The sequence below is a fragment of the Homalodisca vitripennis genome, chromosome 3, assembly GCF_021130785.1.
Source record: "Homalodisca vitripennis isolate AUS2020 chromosome 3, UT_GWSS_2.1, whole genome shotgun sequence".
Taxonomy (NCBI): Eukaryota; Metazoa; Arthropoda; class Insecta; order Hemiptera; family Cicadellidae; genus Homalodisca; species Homalodisca vitripennis.
The window spans coordinates 159,060,923-159,081,461 of NC_060209.1; the positions used below are offsets into that span (position 1 = coordinate 159,060,923).

The window sequence follows — 20,539 nt, forward strand, 5'->3', positions numbered from 1 at the left end:
CGTCCCCCAGAATGATCAATAATTTATCAAAATTATTGACTATAATGAGGAGCGGAGTGAGCGGGGCTGGGAGTACTGAAGTGGGTGTATATCCGTAGAATTGAAAGTAAAAGGCAAATGGGAAGAAGGCTTTCACTGCAGCTCTTGCCCCTGTTATCGTCAGAAGGTCTCCTATGGTTGCCAGATAAGGAGAGACTGTGGCTGCATCGTGACTGAAAATATATTGGATGATTTCAGTATGATTGGGAATGTGAGATAGAGATCTAGCGCATGCCTTCTTCCATTTATCGGAAAAATTCGGATTCTTACGAGATTGATTCAGCATTATCAGCTGAGTAAGGGGGCCTACAGACTGAGCCATTGCTGACCTCTTCACTGGGTGGGTACGTGATCCCTTCACAGTGGATGTGGTGAGTCGGATTGAGTCCAAATTGTTTGCAAATCTGCACACAATTGGTTTCCCTGAGTGTTCTTGCCTATTGGAAACTTCCCTACTCCAGTTCTGACCTCATCCATCCTGTGCTTAAAGCAGGACATGAAAGTTAGAAAAGGGCCCGCTGCACCAATCCATGGAGGTGGAAATGGAGGCTGGTTGTAGTTCAGTCCATAATAAACCAGGAAGATCTCCCTAACTGCCTTGTGAGCTACTTCCTTCTCAACTGTTCTAGCTGCATCCCCTACATGTATTTGGTAGTTGACCACTTTATCGTTGATCCGGCCAGTCGCAGCAGGATTCGCAGTCTGCCTGAGTATCTGGTGAATGGTGTTCAAAACACTAGTTACCTGCATGGACAAGGAAAGATTGTATATCTCCGCCCTCAGTCAGACCAAATAGAGCGCACAGTCGAGTGTGAGCATGGATGATTGCCGTCACCACTGCGATCTTCTGGGCCTTATTGGGCTGGTACTGATTCCTACGTGTTTCAGGGACGGCCACACCAGGGTTTTCTATGTTGACCAGGATCCTTCCAGGCCGCTCCTCCACTTGGACTTCCATGGCTCCTCCTGCGGGGTTGGGATCTGCCATTCTAAGGGATGAATGAATGGGGAAAAACTAACACAGTAAAACCTTGTTACGACTTTTACTTCCTCTAAATGATCAAGTTTGGTCATCTTTCCGGCAACATCGGCGACCGCACGAGGCGATCGCCGCGCACCAGTCCGAAGACCTCACTAAATCATTCAATCGGTAGTAGCGACGGGCGGTGTGTACAAAGGGCAGGGACGTAATCAACGCGAGCTTATGACTCGCGCTTACTGGGAATTCCTCGTTCATGGGGAACAATTGCAAGCCCCAATCCCTAGCACGAAGGGAGGTTCAACGGGTTACCCGGGCCTTTCGGCCAGGGAAGACACGCTGATTCCTTCAGTGTAGCGCGCGTGCGGCCCAGGACATCTAAGGGCATCACAGACCTGTTATTGCTCAGTCTCGTGCGGCTAGAAGCCGCATGTTGCTGAAGATGAAACCTTTGGTTTTGAAAGGCCTCGCCCGAAATAATAAACAATTTGGAAAAGTAGTGTTTTTATTAATATTTAATAATATTTATAGAAGAGTATTACAGCAACAAACATAAAAAACATGCAACAACTTTACAATAGTTATTAGTCAGATAAGTATCTCATAATTTACTATGAACCATAAACAGACATAACAATTTTAAGATCCAATCAACATGACGCTATATCAAAAGCATAACACATAATACATTTTAAACTATCATTCCACCCAAATCAACAATATTTATCCGGTAAGATTGCACAATAACAAAGCATAACATGCAAGTATAACAATAATCAACTAAAAAGCCATCATGCAACAATCCATCATCCAAGTTCAATTTGCAAAACAAAAACTTTGTAAAGGAAAACGTTTGGACAATCTCGAATTTTTGAGATTGAATGCAAAATTTGAAGTATATAGCTCATTTTATTGTCAGGCTACATGTTAAAATATCATATTACAGTACAGAAAAGAAATGAAAAATCGCCTCGAAATACAAGCTTCGCTAACCATAGACCATTAAAACTAAAGATGTGGGAATATGTTGTTAATTATATATCCTATAACAATTAACAAATATCTTGACACATATTTCAACGCAAATCACGTCAATCTAATGAACATATTAACTGCAACACAACTGGTTCAAAAAAAGAAACTTATACAAAAATCCTCTTTATTAACACAACTAACATTAACATATTATTACAGTCCGTTATCATAAAATTTATTTGGTAAAGGATACTCGTAACTTTAGGTAACAATTACATGAAAGACCTTTTTACAGCTAAGGATAGGTAAACTTTTACATTACTTATCTAAGTCGATAGTATATACAATCGATTAACCATAAATAACAATTTTAGATAGCTCCATGTTATAGCAATGTTTGAAAAAATGCAGTATATATATATATGTCTTAAGGTTTTCATTTCGTGAAAAATATTCAGCTATTTAAAATGGATTTCATTTACGACATCAACGTGATAAATTACATTCATCCACAGGTTATAATTTTAATACTGAAATATGCTTTTTGACACTTTCATATTTTCCATTCGATTGTGTTTGTGTATATGAAGTTCATGTATATTTTTATACTTTACTGACATGTTCCAAATACTGGTATTTATTGCATGTAAATGCATTCAATATTGACGTATTTTTATCGTACGACCGATGTAAATAAAACTAAATAATTCTATACTAATATGGCAACTTCCCGAGAATACAACAGAAAATCTTCAAAACACCCATAATGAGGTGCCCAGTAACCTATTTTTATTAACTAAGCCAGGATCTTCAAAATATTAAAATGAAAAATAATATACGACAGCTTTTGAAAATCTTAGATCACAACTTTATATTTTGACCGAGAATATTTGTTGGGAAATATGTTTTATATTATTTCTCGAAGACGAACGAATGCGTTAAATATTATTAAACTATATAATGATTATAATTATATGAATAATTATTAATAATTAAATAAAACAAATTAATATAAAGAATGATATTAATGAAAGCTGAACCTTCCTTATTTCTATTCTGAGTCTTTAATGTTCAAAAACCCATTTCCTGAGTTTTATGGCCTATACGGAGAAAACAACCCTAATACTCTAAAGGAATATTTAAAAATATATAATAAACTACCCCTTTAAACTATTTTAAAGTATTTTTATAATTACGTGAGACGATTTTTTCTTTTAACTATTGGAAAACAGGGTGAATATTTTCACAGATATAAATAACCACTTTTTGTCTAGCAATTTGGATCTAATATTCCCCGATATATTTATTGTGTGATATAAATTATAATAAAATTTATTATTTAATACAAAACAGCTCTTCACTAAATTTAAACCAATATGAGCAGTTGATGTACTTAATTTCTAACACTTATTTGATATTAGACACACTAAAATCGCATATAAAGTGAGCACTGCCATTCCCTACAGAAACACCATCAACAATTCCATAGGTCTTTGCATATTATTTACAACCTTTATTTAAAATTAGGTTAAAACGAAGCGAAGGACCAGTTAATCGATATATGGAATAATAAATACAGTTTTTAAATTGTACATTTAATAATGTTGTGATTTGTAGTGTTCTATTGATAACATCGTAGTAGTTTACATACGTTTGTTTAAAATGACTAAAAATAATATTATTCTGTGATAATATTATATTTCCAAGCAATATCTGCATACTATTTACAAGCATAACGAAAGGGGTCTGTATTGTTTTCAAATTATTCTAATGATTTGTAAGTCAATTTTTACATATAATAAAATAGCTAGAAATTAATGTGTTATTTAGGTCCAAAACCCGAACACAAATAAAACCTTCACTATATACACAGAAAGTAACTTTATCAAGTAATTTATTAAGTATTCATAAAATTATATTACTAGTTAAATAAAATAACCGATTGTAAACATAATCTAAAATAGTAATTTAAACAGTTTATAAATTGTACCAATTTGTACACGTTCGTCATAGAAAACTATTTACATAACATCATTCATAAACAAGAAAATGATTTAATTTAAAAATACAAATACAACTACAATGCCAACAATTACTTACTCTACCATGTAGTACAAAGGTTTAACATGTATATGTTCTATGCCTATCTGGCTTATGTTCTACCCTGTTTAAAAATGTATATGGGGCTCACTATGTACATAGGGGTGGTGATAATAGTTCACACGAAGGAGGTCAGCTGATGCTATCTGAGGAAGGAGAGAAGAGCTAATACTGTGGAGGAGAGAAGAGCACACGCGAGAAAACTGCTTGCACTTCCTGGCCAACAAATTACAAGTAAGTTCAAACATGGTACATTATAAACATGGCAAATTTAACTATTATTTACTTACACTTATTCACTTACAAAGCCAAATAATAGTGCCTTTTACTCAGATTGATAATTGCATTTAGTAATAATTCACTTCGTTATGGAGTTATGACAAATTCATGTATTTAGTTTTTTATTGAATAGGATTACCGATTAATAATAGTTTAGTTCTAATGATATTATTTAATGTTAGTTATTCAAGTGGATTAAAAATTTTATGTTAAAGTAACGTAACATTTCTGGTTAGAAAATCATATTACTGATAAATATACTACATTGTTATAAGCTAACATTTTCTACTAAATAACGAGTACTACGGTAATCTGTGATTTTGTTTCATAAAAATGTCCTGACAACTTAAAAGTAGTAATTTTACTGGATATGGTAAAACTTGTTTGTAATGAGTGCAAAGTTAGTTGTAATTAAATATTTCATTGTCCAAATTCAAGTTCCTTGAAAGGTATTTATTCGGTTAATCAACTTAGTTATTATAATGTATAACTAAAATAATTTAGAAAACTATTATTATAATATCTAAATAAATATTACATTTTAATTCTGTCACTCCAAGTCAAACGTAACGATAGATGTTTCGATAGTAATTTCGTGGCTTATAAATTAACTAACTATAGTTTTAAAAAATCCAATAATATTATTTTGAAATTTTGCTTCGTTAGTGATCACTTTGCACGGATAATTTATCACGTGAATAATTTACTATAAGCTTTTGATTTTAAAACAACTTACATTTAGTAACCATACAAATCTAAAAATCTATATTTTTAAGTAAACAAATGGAGGTACTTAATTTCTAAGCAATGAAGGTTACAGTAAATGGTAGGCCTGTGTGCCAGATTTAAAATATTTCGTTTCGTAATTTTAAAACTTTACACAATAAATAACGTCCAAAACTAATATACATTCCATTGCCAACATTTGTACCTGAAATGTATTCGATGTATTCAGTGTATTACGGTTTTAATGGTGTATACTAGTTACTTAATAAAATTTTTCAGGAATCACATAAATTTGGAAACACTTGCTTTTAACCAAACAAGGAAATTAACTTTACATTTACCAATATTTGAGATTTAGAAGCAATGTTTAATTTTAAAACTAATTATGAAATGTTTTGGAAGTCGATTAAGTGCTATTCATAAACTATGTCAAGAAATGCTTATGGCTGTGTAAAATCTGTCGTTAGATGTTCAATATTGTTTTACAGTAAGAGTTAATATTGTTAAAAACTTATCACAAAATTTAATTAAAACAATGAATCACCTTGGGCTTGATGATGATTGCCCAAGACAGATGCAAGGCGGGGTTTCTCCTCGTCTAGAGTAATCTCCGCCCTGCTGGAGTACACTTGGAACAGGTCTGCCACACACACGATCGTCAACTTCCCGCCCAGAAACGTGTTCACAGCCAGGTTGAGACCAGCTATGGTGACTGGATCCTGGCCCTCCACAACACTCTGCACTATGTATGATGCATTTACCTGAAATATAAACATAATTTAATTCTGACTAGGAATTACCGAGATCAAAATCTGTCCAGCTTTTTTCTGCCTGGCATGTACCTTTCCGGTGAACGGGTACATATCAATAATCGCCGATTTCATTATATAGGGTACTAAGGTAGATCGATAGGTCTAGTCTACTGCGGGAGATGACCGTTGGAGTTGATGAGCCTCCCTATGTGTTAAATGTTGCTGCTAGACTACACAAATGGATGTGCCACCCCTGCCTGCTATGATTAGAGAGAGTGGTATATAGCTGGCTTCCCCTTCATCCAAAGATACATAGCTAAGATTAAGGCTCAAACTCATTCCTCATGAATCTCGACTTGGAGCTATAAGTACAATTTCTCTGGTTCTTGTCCCTAGAGGACGAAAATAAAATAGTAATTGAAACCTGTAACATGTTTCGGTTGAATATACGTTGACTACACATTGCATCTATAGCGAGGCAGAAGTATCTTAAAAAGTTAGTTGTGTAAGCAATGTTTTGTCGCACAAGACATTGATGATAGTTATGAAACCTTTATAAGCCTAATATTAATGAATAGAAATTCTTGTTCTGCTGATAAATAAAACTATGAAGAACAAATAGACTTTAAATATGAAATACCCCTGAAATAGGTTTAATAAAATAGTGTTTCAGTAGTACTTCAGATGACAAAGCTTCATTATTTGTTCAAATGAGGAAAAATAAACCGACTTAACATAGATTTCGGTCTTAAAATACATTCGATTCGAGCCATTTTCTTGACATCACAGTGCATGTCAACTAACTCTTGGCTTCAAGCACAAAATCGATGCTGTGTGAGACAGAACGCTTTCTCGTGTTGTGTTGTTTCTGCACAACTTGTATAAGTAAATGTGGTTGACTATAAAGATAAAAAGAAGGAAAACCAACTGTTTGTGTTATATTTCTTTTATCGAAGCAATTATAAAAGATTAGTACTACATTTATTATGATTTTATTCAGAATGTCTGCTTAAATATTTTTATGGGCAATTAAACCCAATTTCAAATCAATGAAAAAAATCAAAGGTCAATACTTCCTTTAAAATAAGTAAATTAATTTATAAAAACAATCAAGGAATATAAAATGGCTATTGTACGTTTTAAATGTTAAAGAACAGACATTAGAGTACATTACAGATTAATCGGGTCGTTAAAGGTTGTGGAACTAGGTTTATGACACCTCATTGGAGTAATGGGTTTTGTGTAATGTTACATTTCTGTGGTTCAGAACGTAATTGTTTATTACTCATTGCTTTCGTTTCCTGGTTATTTTAACTGTAATACTTTGAATCTTTGATTTTACTCGTAGCTATGCCTAACATTTTTGTTTTGTTTTAATATATGAAAATATCCATAAGGAAATTAACCACTGTGGCAACTCTCATAGCCACGTCCAGCTCGGTATGAATCAACCAACTCTAGACTGAAGGACACAGTAACACAAGTATTTAAGCTCTTGATTAACCTTCTTACCAATAAGTATGGGTTTCAATTCAATTACTATACAAATGAATTACTGTTTTTCTCACATACTGTTAGTAGCCTTTATTTAAATCATCGTTCATTTAACACATTTAAAATAAAATCTCTGAAATGTTTGAGACATCTCGATAAAGTAATAAATTTACAATAAACTGTATAATGACATAAACAATATTTTTTTCGTGCAAGTACAGAATATCCTATTAAATTGTTATGCCTATGTAGTCCAAATTACTATTCTTATAAAATCGTATTCTAGGTTCATAAATAGCTCAAAAATCTTACAAACAATGTGATATGTGAGGGGAAAATATGTATCTGTTACTTACTGCACGAAAGTAAAATAAATATTTTTTTCTGTAGATATATTGAGTCTATAAGAGTTAAAAGTTCTTTAGTATTCAAAAAAGAGCATGTCAATTTGACACAAAAGTATTTTTAAAGTGTACTTTCATTGTGGATTTGCTAGATTTCTTAGAGCATATATGTATCTAGGCGACTTTTATTTCAATTACTTTTAATTGAGGTCTAATACCTTGGAGCAGATAGGTAATAGTGCTAATAAACTGTAAATTTGTAATTTATATTCTGCTTTACTTTTCAACATAAGAAAGTAAGACAGTCTTAAATTTTAAAGCAAATCTCCTTTCTCATTATTAAAATGTATTAAATAATTAAAAATATATCGTACTGGTGACACGTTAATCAAGCTTCGATTGAAACAGCTATTTTATGAAAATATTTATTAAATGTATACGAGAGTACTACGATAGGAATCGCAAAATTAAAAAAAAATTTAATAAGAAAGCCTTTAGAAGTTTTATTAGCAGTATTCAAAGTTCAATAATATATTTGTGTAAAGGCGTATGTGGCACAGCTTACTGTAAAGGTTTACATAGTTCTAAATAGATAATGAATGTTTGTCAGGATAATTTTAATCTGTTACGACAAAGTCATTTTCAACACTAATGAATACAACGAATAGAGTGGGTTTATTTAATCCTAACACATCCCTGTATTTAAAAGGAGACTCGTGTTAAAATAAACTCAGTTCCCTTGAGTCTGTAAAATGATACAATGTCAGTAACAAAATAGTTTTCTTTATTTCATTTTACTTATACAAGACCTTTTGAAATGTTCCGTTTTTTAAAGTAGAACGAATGTATTTCCTTACTCCTAAACAAAACGCTTTATAAAATTACAATATACTATCCCAATGTATAAATTTATGTATTTAAACACATATAGATCCCAAAACGTTTAACTTAGCGTGACAATAATTTTACAATGAACATAATTATTATGTAGAAGTGTCAATTTTAATATCGTGTTACAATTTGCAAGTTTCCTGTAGACTGATTTGTGTTATATTTATTAAATTCATATAATAAAATAGTTTACGCTACAACAATTTTCCAAAATTTTATTTAACAGATACGTGTTTTTTTCCTTAGCCATCTTTACTATATATTTGCAAAACCTTTGAAACCAATTTATAAACAACTAATTTAATATTAAAATTTTGAAAATTTAACGAAATTTACATGGTTAGTGACAGTTGCAATTTTAATCAATATTCTCCATTTAATATTTTTATCTTTTTTTTATTGATGTTTCCTTCTTTTCAGATTGATATTTAAAACATATTTATGATCTATTTTTATTTATTTAAACTATCACATGGATGTTCTAAATATTCAAAATATGAACTTTCTAAAGTTTTCAAGTTGCCATCTAATGTATATATAAAAGCCTATTTCAAAAAGATTATCTATACGAGCTAAGAAGCTATCCAGCAATGATATAGACTTTTTAAATAACATTGAAAAATTGAGCAACATTAAAAAATGATTCAGAACATTTAAAAAAATCAAATAAACAAACCAAAACATCCATCAAGTGGCTTCAAATATAAAACATAAACAAATTTTATTACACAATGTTTTCCTGGATTACACAAAATTAACAGGATTATGAAAATTTCCCATAATGTCCTACCTTCATCTACAGATACCCAAACTTGTATGGCTATAACACCTAGAGTAATATTTCGAAAACCTCCAAATTTGAAAAACAAACTTGTCCAACCTAAACTACCTAAATTACACCAACCTGTTAATAATGGATGTGAACTGTGCAACAAACCACGTTACGGTTCTTACAAGATTATGAAAGACTAGTTAATTAAAAAGTAGCGTAACTGGTTTAATAATATATCCCATCATTGGCAAACTAATCTGTGATTCTAATAATGGGATTTATCAAATAATTGTAAATTTTCTAACAATTAGTACAATGGGCAAACATCTAACCAACTTTGAGTCCGAATAATAGGGCAAATTTTTTATATTTTTCATAAAAACAAGAAGAAGCCATTGGCCAAATGTGCTGCTGAGCACATAAAAGACAAAATTGAAGAGTGTTATTATCTTAAATGAACTAATAAGGTCTTCCCTTGTCCTGAGGAAAATTTAAATAAGTAAATATTTAAAAATCTTGAACAAGCCCTTCAGTTACTTATAAAATCTACGTAACCAAAAGCTTTAAATTTAAGATAGAATTAACTTTTCCAAATTTCCCTCTGTGCCATTAATGATATCATAGCTGGGTCTTTGAATGTTTTAGTTGCATATTTATTATTTTGGTTATTTTATTCTTATTTGTTGTGTTTTTTGTTCTTTTGATATTTTTATTTTGCTTCCTGAAGTTGTGGGTATCAAATCCCACGAAATATAGAAGTTTTATATCCTTTTTTTAATAAGTGAAACACTATATGTATATATATATTGAATAGAAAACATTAACTTTAATTACAACTATTTCATATATGTATATTACTTGTTTATTTATCTATTTTAAAGGTTATCCAAGTGTACATTGAAGATGTAACGAAGAAAAATTGTAGGATTGTTTGGTGCTGAAACAAGTGTCTAAAAAACGTTTTAAATGGTTTTCGTTTCCTATTTTTGATATTAATTATAACGATAACCCTATAGTAAGGAGTTAGTAATGTATACTAATATATAGTGGGAACGTCTTCACTATGCTGTATAGAGCAGGTAACGTAGTGAAGGCGTTTAAGTAAAAGCTGTATATCGCTATCGCCATGTTACCTTATGGCCGTTGATGAGCCAGGTGATGTTGGCAGCAGGGCTGGAGGGAGGGGTGGTGCAGTTCCCCCTCAGCGTGTCACCCACCGAGTAGCTCTGTTTCTCCATCATCAAAACCGGCTCTTTCTTTAGAGGATCTGTGAGTCAAACAGAAAGAAAATAAATATCCTTGCTTCATTTAATGAATGATGCTATTCTTTAACACTCAAGAATGGCTAGGCTCTTTCAGGGGTTCAGATAATAAAATTAATCAGATAAATCAAATCGAATTTTCTTTAGCTGAATGTTGCTACTCTTTGTTATTCACAAAACGAATGAATTTCTCAAATTCAAAAACAAGCCAAAATATTTGAAATCATATTGTTGTTTGTTTGAGTAATTGTTACCTTTGAACCCTATTGATATAAATGACCTGACTCAAATAAAGGTAAATATTAAACTACTTACATGTTTTTTTGTAATATAATATAATATCACAAAATCATTATTAAATAATATATTACACACTTTGATTATACATAGCATAACAGAGTTAACGTAAATACTGACAGATAAATAATTACAATATTTTGCAATGAAAAGTGTTGATAAAGATCGAAAGGGTAACATTTTGCGATTTTGAATTAGTTTTCTAATAGCGCGCAACTTTAATATAAACAAATCAACTAAACCTGTTTACAAAAATTATGAATATTTTGTAACTTACTGTTATTTAAACGTGTTAGTTGCAAATCTTAAGAGATTTTTTCAGGGTATATTACAGTGCAAGTGCAAATGTATTTTAAAATCGACTATCAAAGTTTCAAAACATGCATTGCTAATATAGACAAGTTAATCGCATAAAACGCTAGGGATGTAAAAAAAACACACAAAATATACAGTTGAAGGTAATGGTAGTGAGTGCATAAAAAGTCGTAATGTCATATTAAATGGTAACGATTTAAGCATTTAGTGGCTTGCTTTGAAATTGAAAACAAAAGTAATTAAACACAAAGGGCATTTTCATTCAACGGCAATTCCCACTGTCCCTTTGCGTTAAGAGAAGATATTACAGTAATAACAGTGGTGTTGGTTGCTATAAATAATAGTCGTATACGTCAGATATACCAGTGTGTGTTTAGCTCCCGCCTTGTTTGTTTGGCCTGAATTGTTTGTTCTTTGTAAATATTATACTAGAGAAAGTAGCTATATATATATATATATTATATATATATATATATATATATATAATATTCATTTTGAATATAAGAATTTTTTACAATGATTTCTCACTTCCATTTTTTCACGAGTATCTTTATTTTAAGCCCATAAACTAATATCAAACTTAAAACACTTTTACGATCTTACTTCTAATCAGAGAATAACCAATGATATCTAATTCCAAATGTTTAAGTAATACGCATTCAAACACTTTAAATCTTTTTCAACATTTGTATTGGTTTTTTAATAAAAAGTCCTAATCTTTTTAAAAATGTATCGTTTGAATACTCAAAAAGTATAAATCTTACGATACAAATTTAAATCGTTAGAATGCATATCTAAATTTTCCAGAGGCCATAATAATACGGCCAATAATAAGTACGCAGTTTAAGTCGTACATTAAGACATAAGTACTTTTCACTACAGCCTGTGCGGAGATATTCGCAACCCGTAGCACGCAATTTTATGACTCCAATTATATCAGTCACTGTTTCCAGTTATGAGGGTAAATGGCTCAAAAATAAAAACAATACTTAGCGTATATGTGTGCATAAGGAGTATTTAAATATAAACATCAATTAATGACAAAAAGTGTGAGTTGTAAGGTGACATGATTTGCATGTTTGTTTTAATCTTACCGCCTAATTAATTTTTTAGATCAATACTTACCAGAATGTTACATAAAACTCATATAAATGCATACTACCTTATTCACTCTCTTACTTTACTTTACTTAAAGCCTTAAGTTTGGTTGGAAATGTCTATATATTTTATAATTTAATTATGGTTCTCAATGGGTTTTGTTTGAATAAAATCATGTATATCGAAATAAATTAACCTTCATCTGTAACCAATCGTCATATTGTAACTGTAAAATAAACTAGACTGGTTCAACTATTGTTGTATGTTGGTCATTGAAACTTATACAGGTTAGGGATCTAGGTATCATTAGTTAAAATATGAGTAAATTTAATTTGAATAGCCAGACGTCTTTTTAATTTATTTAAGGATGACTTTTATTATATTGGTCTTATTCAACAGCATATGTGTCTTAGAATGCTGAGGAATATAAAAGAGAATTCATATTTCATGTACACAAGCTGCCTCAGGTACATTAGGACTGTGCAACACGTATGAAAATTTAAAAAGTTTTTCTTCTGCAAAATATAAAACATACTAAAATGTATTCATTTGTGAAAAGCGGAAAATTATTTCTCTTGCAGCCGTTGCGACGCGTGTTTGGCTTTAAATCCAAAAGTGGAAATAAAAGCGTGTTGGCACAAAGGGTGTTTTCTCGCCGCGGGAATTATCCCAGTTTCTCGCTTTGTAAGCGGGAGTTATTACTTTAATAACGCAAGTAACAATGTTAGTCTCTCCTGTATGGTATGCTACACTATCAGGGTGTTACTCTGTCTCAAGTCTGAGTTTAGTAATGATGTGTTACACTGTACTCTGTTGTAACTCAATTACACGTTTAATAAAACCGGTTATGAATAAGCGTGAACCTGCAATGTAGAAAGTATGAACACCCCTAAGTTTACAGGGGAAATATAATTTCCGCTCTGTCAATAAGAAATAAGGAATGGGCATGCTGCGTTCACTTTTGGAAAGTTTCAGAGTTAAAGAAGATTAATTCCTCGTTTTGTTCTGTTAAAACATATCTCTCTATATCTATTCGTTTTGTATATAACCCGAAAGAACTACTTATCGATATAAAAAAATAAAATGCCAACAAAAGCTTTACTTTGCGAGTTATACAACATTATTAATATTTCAAGTTTTAATTTGCAGATTTTATTACTAAAAGGATTTTTATACGTGATTATTAAAATAGGTACAAACGTTTATTTCATTCGATACTTTTGGAACCTTTTAAGAGCTTATTTTAATTTACGTATATTTATTTAAATTATTAAAACGACTTGCAGTCAATCCCCACCTCATATCATAACCCTTGATAGATCTGTTATGTATACATATATAATTAAAAAATGCAATAACTGAAAACCTAAAAAACTAATAGCCTACTGAAAGTATTACATAGAGAACAGAAAAATTATGAAATCGAGCGGTCACGATTTACTAAAGAGTATGTAAATGGATTTATACTAAAAAACCAAGTAAATTTTACAAAGAAACAACTGTATATTGATGTTTAAAATTGCAGAATGAGTACAAGAAATGGGGTTATTTTAGAATTGTCCAGGTCTAAACTTTCTAAATCTGACATGTATAAAAGTTTCGAAATATGTTTGATTTAGTTTATTAGATGATACAAACACTAAGCTAGTAAAATTTAAATAATTTTGGACCTTAAATTTCTATGTTTCATGTTGTTAATAAAATATACAACATCAATATGTGTTGAAATTATAAATGTAAATTACAAGTTATACTGCACTAATTATTCTACAATCAATAATTTAGAAGTTAAAGAAATTATAATTACATATATCTTATTTTGTTTTAAAGATGTCTGTGTAATTGTTTTGTATTTACGTAGGCTATAGTAAAGATCTAAATATTTTTTATGTATTTGACAGAAACGATCTATTTAATTCACATTTTCAAAAGTAAGTAAATTTGCATAAGTCGTGGTTTTAAACTAAAACTAATTCAAATTCCCATTATTGTTAAGGCTGGTTTATCGTGCTGATGTAAGGTTCTGAATAAATAACGTCTACTTAAAACTTATAATGAAAATCATGGATGATGTAAATATTTTGCTGGATTATTATTTACTCTCTGATATTAAATCTGATTTAATTGCCATAAACATTTGGGGTTTGTTAGTTTTATTTTGTTAGCCGTTGGTTAAGCCAGTAGGAGTACCGACCCAGTTTTCTGTTTGTGGGTTAAGCCATGTGTTCTCATGGATCTATTTTTGGTTTCTATGATATTCATTTAGATAACTCTGCAGTGATCAATAACCTATGAATGGACTAATGTCTTTGACTTGTAATCAAAGCCGGCTACGAAACCCTCTCACCATCCTTGGATGGTAAAGGCTAATCCACAAACCATCCGGACCACACATACAGGTCCATGTACCAATGTGATTTAGCTTTACAAATCTAGAACATACACCAAAGTCAAACCGCCCATATTAAAAGTATGTTGTAAAATTGAGTACATTATAAGCTTTGAAACAGTTAGATTACATTGTACTACAGAATATCTACAAGATTTCTTGTATTCTCAGTGACATATTTCTAACTTAGTCATTATACAGTTCGAGGACTTTAGCTGTGCGCGTGACCTGGAGTGTGTGGTGATGGGCGGGAGGGGTGGCGGGGTTAGCATTATGCGCAGCGTCCCGAAAACATTTCCTTTGACTCATGGTTAAAACCCTCCTTTCAGGAATCGTATTGGCCCAAATAACTCATCGCACTCGCCACAATCAGTCTGTTTTGTGACAGTGCTGAGTGTAGCTTGTGCTTTCGCTTTTACCGATAATGTCTGTTGAGTTAAGTCAAAAGTCAAAAGCCTATTCATAGTCAGGCTCGCGAAATTGTGAGTAATGTTTATACATTTAAGAAGGAAGAGGCAGACCATCAAACTGTTTAAAATTCCGTTGTCAAAGGCTCGCCAAAGAACTGCTGCAGCAACTGGAGTGTCAGAGCGAGTTGTTACTAAAATAAACAGTTAACTTAACAAGTTGAAGGTTAGTAACATGTGTGAGGCAAGTTTTACTACACCAAACAAAAACCGTCAACGACGTAGAATAGTTGACAATTTCCATGTTGAAGAACATCGAATACCGACTGCAAAACTTTTGAGGGAGGCGCTAAGAAACAAAATATATTTCCAGGGTTGTGAGAAAACTTTTAGGTTGGTATTAAAGGACCTGGAATTTACTTGGAGAAGGACGGCAAACAATAGGAAATTATTAATTGAAAAGCCAGAAAATACGAGAGAAGAGGATAACATACTTGAGAGCGTTTGAAAAATTACAGGGAGCAAGGACGCCCCATAATTTATTTAGACGAATCTTATATGCTATCGTCTCACGTATGTAACCAAACTTGGTCAAATGGCTCAAATGAAGGTTTTTCCAAGGGCGAGAGACTAATAATTATCCATGCGGATGGAGAGAAAGGGTTCTTGCCCAATGATTTTACATGCTAGAAAGCAAGCAACCATAGTGGAGACTACCATGACAATGTGAATGGGGGACATTTTTATGAAGTGGGTAAGGAAAAAGTGTTACTGAATTTAGAACCAAATTCAAGTACTTGTAGTCGATAACGCGCCCTACCATACCGTACAAATTGATAAAGCTCCTACTTCAAAAAGTAGGAAGCAAGATATGAAGGTGTGGCTTTCAAAAAACGGAATACCATTCTGCGACGATATCCTTTTATCCTGAACTCTACAAACTTGTTGCAGCTATATAAACCAAGGCATGTCCGGTACGCCTTGGACGAAACTGTTCAACTACAGGGTCATGACATCTTTACGACTTCCGCCCAACCACCCAGGACCTCAATCCCATTGAGTTAATTTGGGCCGAAGTCAACATCATGTGGTTATGAGAAATACATCTTTCACTATGTATCAAGCTAAAGCTCTATGCGAAGACAAGATATCAAGTATGGGCGCAGAAGAGTGGTCGGTAAAGTGCAAGCACGTAGAGAAAATCGAAAGGGACTATGCAGCCGCAGAACCCCAGATTGACAATATTATAGAATCCCTTATTATATCAGTTGGTTTCGGATACAGACAGCAGTGACAGTGACCCAGAATAAGAGGACAACATGAGTGGAATTGAAGAACTCCATTGAAAAAAACAATCATTGTAAGTAACATTTGTTATTAGAAAATTATATTCTAGCATTTAAATTAATTAAATATTATTGAAGTGATTGTAAATTAAATAATAAGAGAATACCAAATAATAACAATAATAGGACTTATCCTTGTTTTTCAGTTGTTATATTGTTGTTTAACGTGTTTTTGAAAATAACGTATGTGTGAATAATAATCGGCAAATCGAAATCGTGAGTTTAAAGTCGTTAAGAGATTCTTGCGCCTTCATCTCAGCGGCTAGCACGTAAACGCAACCCGCCACACAGATAGCGTTCGTTTTTTTTGAAAGGGTAGTACTAGGGCTGCACGAGCACAGCTAAATTCCTCCAACTGTACATTGGTCATTAATTTATTTGAAAATCCACTTTACAATTATGATGAATTATGATTTCTATAACATGTTCTTGAATTCTTTAAATCGCAACTCACATATAACTTGCTTTAACATTTGAGGGTGTTAGGTGCCTTTCTATCTTTCTCCATGTTTAATGAGACTACATTTATGTGTACATTGTTTCTGAAGTCACTACACACAAAGTGTTAAATTTATTTTATTTGGTCATAAATCCGTGTTTACTCGCAATTAACCTTTCTGGGAAACGTAATTTGATAAATCATTGCGAACAATTTCACTTTAAAACCTTTTTTGTAGACAAATACTAAACATCGGATGATCTACTAAGTACTAACCAACTACATTCATAAAAGCAGATACGATGGTGGTGTGAAAGTCGGGGGCGTCCGTGGATACCTCGCAGCGGTAGCGTCCAGTCAACTCCTTGGTCACCTCTCGCAACACCACCTTACGCTCGTCCGACATACTTTGCTGCAACAAACAAGGTTCTAGATTGTAATAGTGTGTAAAATAGGTCTAAGTTTCACCGTTTGTCCAATCTCTAGAGTAAACATTTCCTAGTTAATGGCATTTGATTAATAGCACAGTCAATGAATGATTCTGCAGAAAGCATACACTATATGCTTTAAAGCTATAATTGTGGACATTTTAAAATTTACTTTAATTAATTAGGCATACGGCTGTGTTCTAACATATATAATAATGCTTATATTTGATTACATTACAACAGGCTTTTTATAAATAACATGTTGTGGTATTTATGGGAGGCGGAGCCCAGATGCCGTACAGAAATATCCCTCCTATGTACGCCTCTACGGCACAATATAAACGTATGTAACAGAATTTACGTCTCTCTTTCATAGTTTCACATAGCTTTGGAGTATTAGTCAGTCAGGATATGTCCTTATGTATTTAGATTAAAACAAATATAAATCCAAAGACAACCATCTACTTACATCTATGTTGACTCCAGCCAAAGGAAAGACGCTGGTGCGAGGCTTCTCTTTGGGCATGTAACGGAAGAATTCCTGACGACCTTTATACCACTTGACAACATAGAGAGGGTCGTTCTCAAGGTCATAGTGACATAACAATGTAGCCGTGCTGCCGGTGGTGACAGCCGCTGGAACATGAAGTTCTACCTGTCGTAGTCCCCCCGTGCCTGTAACACCACCGTCAAACTTAGAATATCGTTTTGAAGTTATTAGTGACAAAAATATATTCATTACGTGCTTCACCTGATCATCTAAATTTGAAAGAATATAAAATTCCCTCATTCCACGGATGATCAACCAATCTCTACCTGTATAACCCAACTCTAATATAAGGTATTGCAGCCGACTGAGCGTTAGCGAAGCCTATTACTTGAGGTGTTGGAAACGTTTTATTTCTGCTTGTCTGTCTGTCCTACTTTCTGTCAGTCCATACGATATCTTGAGACAAAAATTATCTATAGTCTGAATATTAATTGAAGTTTCATGGCTATATGATTGTGCATGTCACACTATGGGACTGTAATAAGCGTTAAAAATCATTTTTACGTTGATCTTATGCGGTGACCAATATTAAACTAGGAACTACTGTATAAACATATTTGTAAAGAAATCAAGTAAATTCATATGAGATTTTAACGTGAGATATGCTAACACATGTACCGTAATGAAATGAGCTGTAGCCTTGAATGTTTTATGCAGCCTCAACAAAGCCTGTTATGCAACACGTGGTGTAGCGTACTCTTTGTATTAACAAGGATCGAGTACGTCTGACCACTAATTTTGAAACTATCTGCACAGGTATTTTTACAGTTTCATATGATATGTCCCTTATACACGTATACAGTCTATATAAGGTGGAAAAATATCTCTAGAGAGCGTGTTAATATTTAGAAGATATTGCAATGTCCACCAATTTAGCCGCACTGAAACAAGGATTTGAAGGTAGATAATAAGAATAAAACCCATACAATCTTAAAGCTAAGACAACGTAATGATTAATTGATTAGGAGGCGTATCCTTAGCTTTTACAACTGCTGAGAAGTCCTCCCTTAGGAATCCAACGATGGCATCTGGTTAGCCAAAATACGTTACGAATATTTCTAGCTGCAGAATATTCTGGTACGTGAAGCTTGTGATTTGAATAAATAAAACATAAGACAAGAACTTGGTTATCCAGCAAGCTGAGTTGAGAGTCTAGAAATAGATAAATTTATAATGTATTTATTTCTTTATTACGTGCTGATCAATGCAAACTAAATTAACTTTCAATATACACTGAAGGTTCTGATCGAAGATTTGTTGATGGTGTTTTTAATTCCTCTATGTTATTCGTGATCCAACGTTTTTTTTAATACCCTCTCCATGAACAGCATATAAAAAATCCCAATTTTACTGTCGCTAAGCAGCTTAAAATATTATCAACTGCAGGTTTATCATATTTTAAGTCTAATTCTGAATAAAACGTCATATAACTACTATATGAGCCAGCATCTAGGAGCGGACAGTCAATCTGCACTGTATAAGGGTACAATCTGGAAATTCTACATCTTAATAGAGAATATAAAAACAAATAAAGATTCACCTACGTTACTTTAGGATTGAAAATATGAAATAAAATGTTTCTTAGTTAATTTTTCTTTTTTTAATATAACTAAAATTGACTATCCAGGACATAAATCATTGTTATATCAAATTCTGACCACTAAATAAGAATACGAAAAGCCTGTATGTGGTTAAATGACCCCAATTTTACTTACTTAAGCGTCTGACTGTTGTTTTTAGATTTATGAGGCTGAAAAATAATTAGAAAAAACAATTATTTTAAAATTGTGTACCCTTGTCATATCTTGCATTTTAAAACTACACCAAAAATAGCGTTACTAATGATGGTTTCAGATCTGTTATTCCCAAAGTGGTCCAGGTGGACCCCCAGGGGTCCACGGGAGACTTGCTGTTGGTCTACGTAGGCGTGAACAAAAAATGGGGGTCCATAAGATGTTAATGGGGGTCCACGAAAAATTATCTGCTTTTGATAGTAAAGAGCAAAAATGTAAGCATAGTTTTTATAGGGCTTACCTACATTGTTTTAAGTACCTAACTAAGCAGATAATAAGGCAAGCGACTGTTACTTGTCCAAACTTGCGTATTCGACATTATGTAAAATTTTGTGTACATGTACAGACTTGCAAAGCGCTATGCGCCCGACAATGCTTAATTCTTGTTCAGACATGAACATGATCACCACTATAAATACTTGATGCCAAAGGCAAACTCATTTATTTGTTTCCGGAATTTCGAAAAAAGGGTGTGAGAAAATTTATATCAGTGTTTGCTAGTGCCGGAGAAGAGTAAGTACATACCTTTTTTTGTTATAGTACTTAAGTATTTTGTTTACATGTACTAGTCGGTATATCACAACTGCTTGTATAGATAGGTAACTTAGGAACTGTCAGATATTTTCATGGTCCTCTTTCGATTTGAAGACAAACACAGCACGTTTTATTCAATTGTTTTTTCGCGAGAGAAGCACTGCCTCTCTAAAAAGGCCGAATAAGCAATAACAATCAATTTTGTAATTGTTCTTGAAAATAACTACTAATTTTATAAAACAATAATTTCACAATAATTTTGAAGAAACTATTTTATCAAAACTATTCCTTTTCGGAAAGAGCGAACGGTGCGCGGGCGACGGGAAAAGG

General features: G+C 32.6%; 1 protein-coding gene across 1 annotated transcript in view; it reads right to left on the reverse strand.

Annotated features, from left to right (window-relative positions):
- Positions 1-2,163: 2,163 nt before the first annotated feature.
- The window catches only part of LOC124357707, a 73,363-nt gene continuing 54,987 nt past the window's right edge, over positions 2,164-20,539 (reverse strand). Inside the window, exons 3-7 of the mRNA XM_046809716.1 lie at positions 17,802-18,007; positions 17,181-17,316; positions 10,485-10,618; positions 5,643-5,859; positions 2,164-4,309 (exon numbers count right to left, since the gene is read on the reverse strand). Coding sequence (XP_046665672.1) covers positions 4,236-4,309; positions 5,643-5,859; positions 10,485-10,618; positions 17,181-17,316; positions 17,802-18,007 — 767 coding nt within the window. The 3' untranslated portion in view covers positions 2,164-4,235. The remainder of the gene's footprint in view (positions 4,310-5,642; positions 5,860-10,484; positions 10,619-17,180; positions 17,317-17,801; positions 18,008-20,539) is intronic.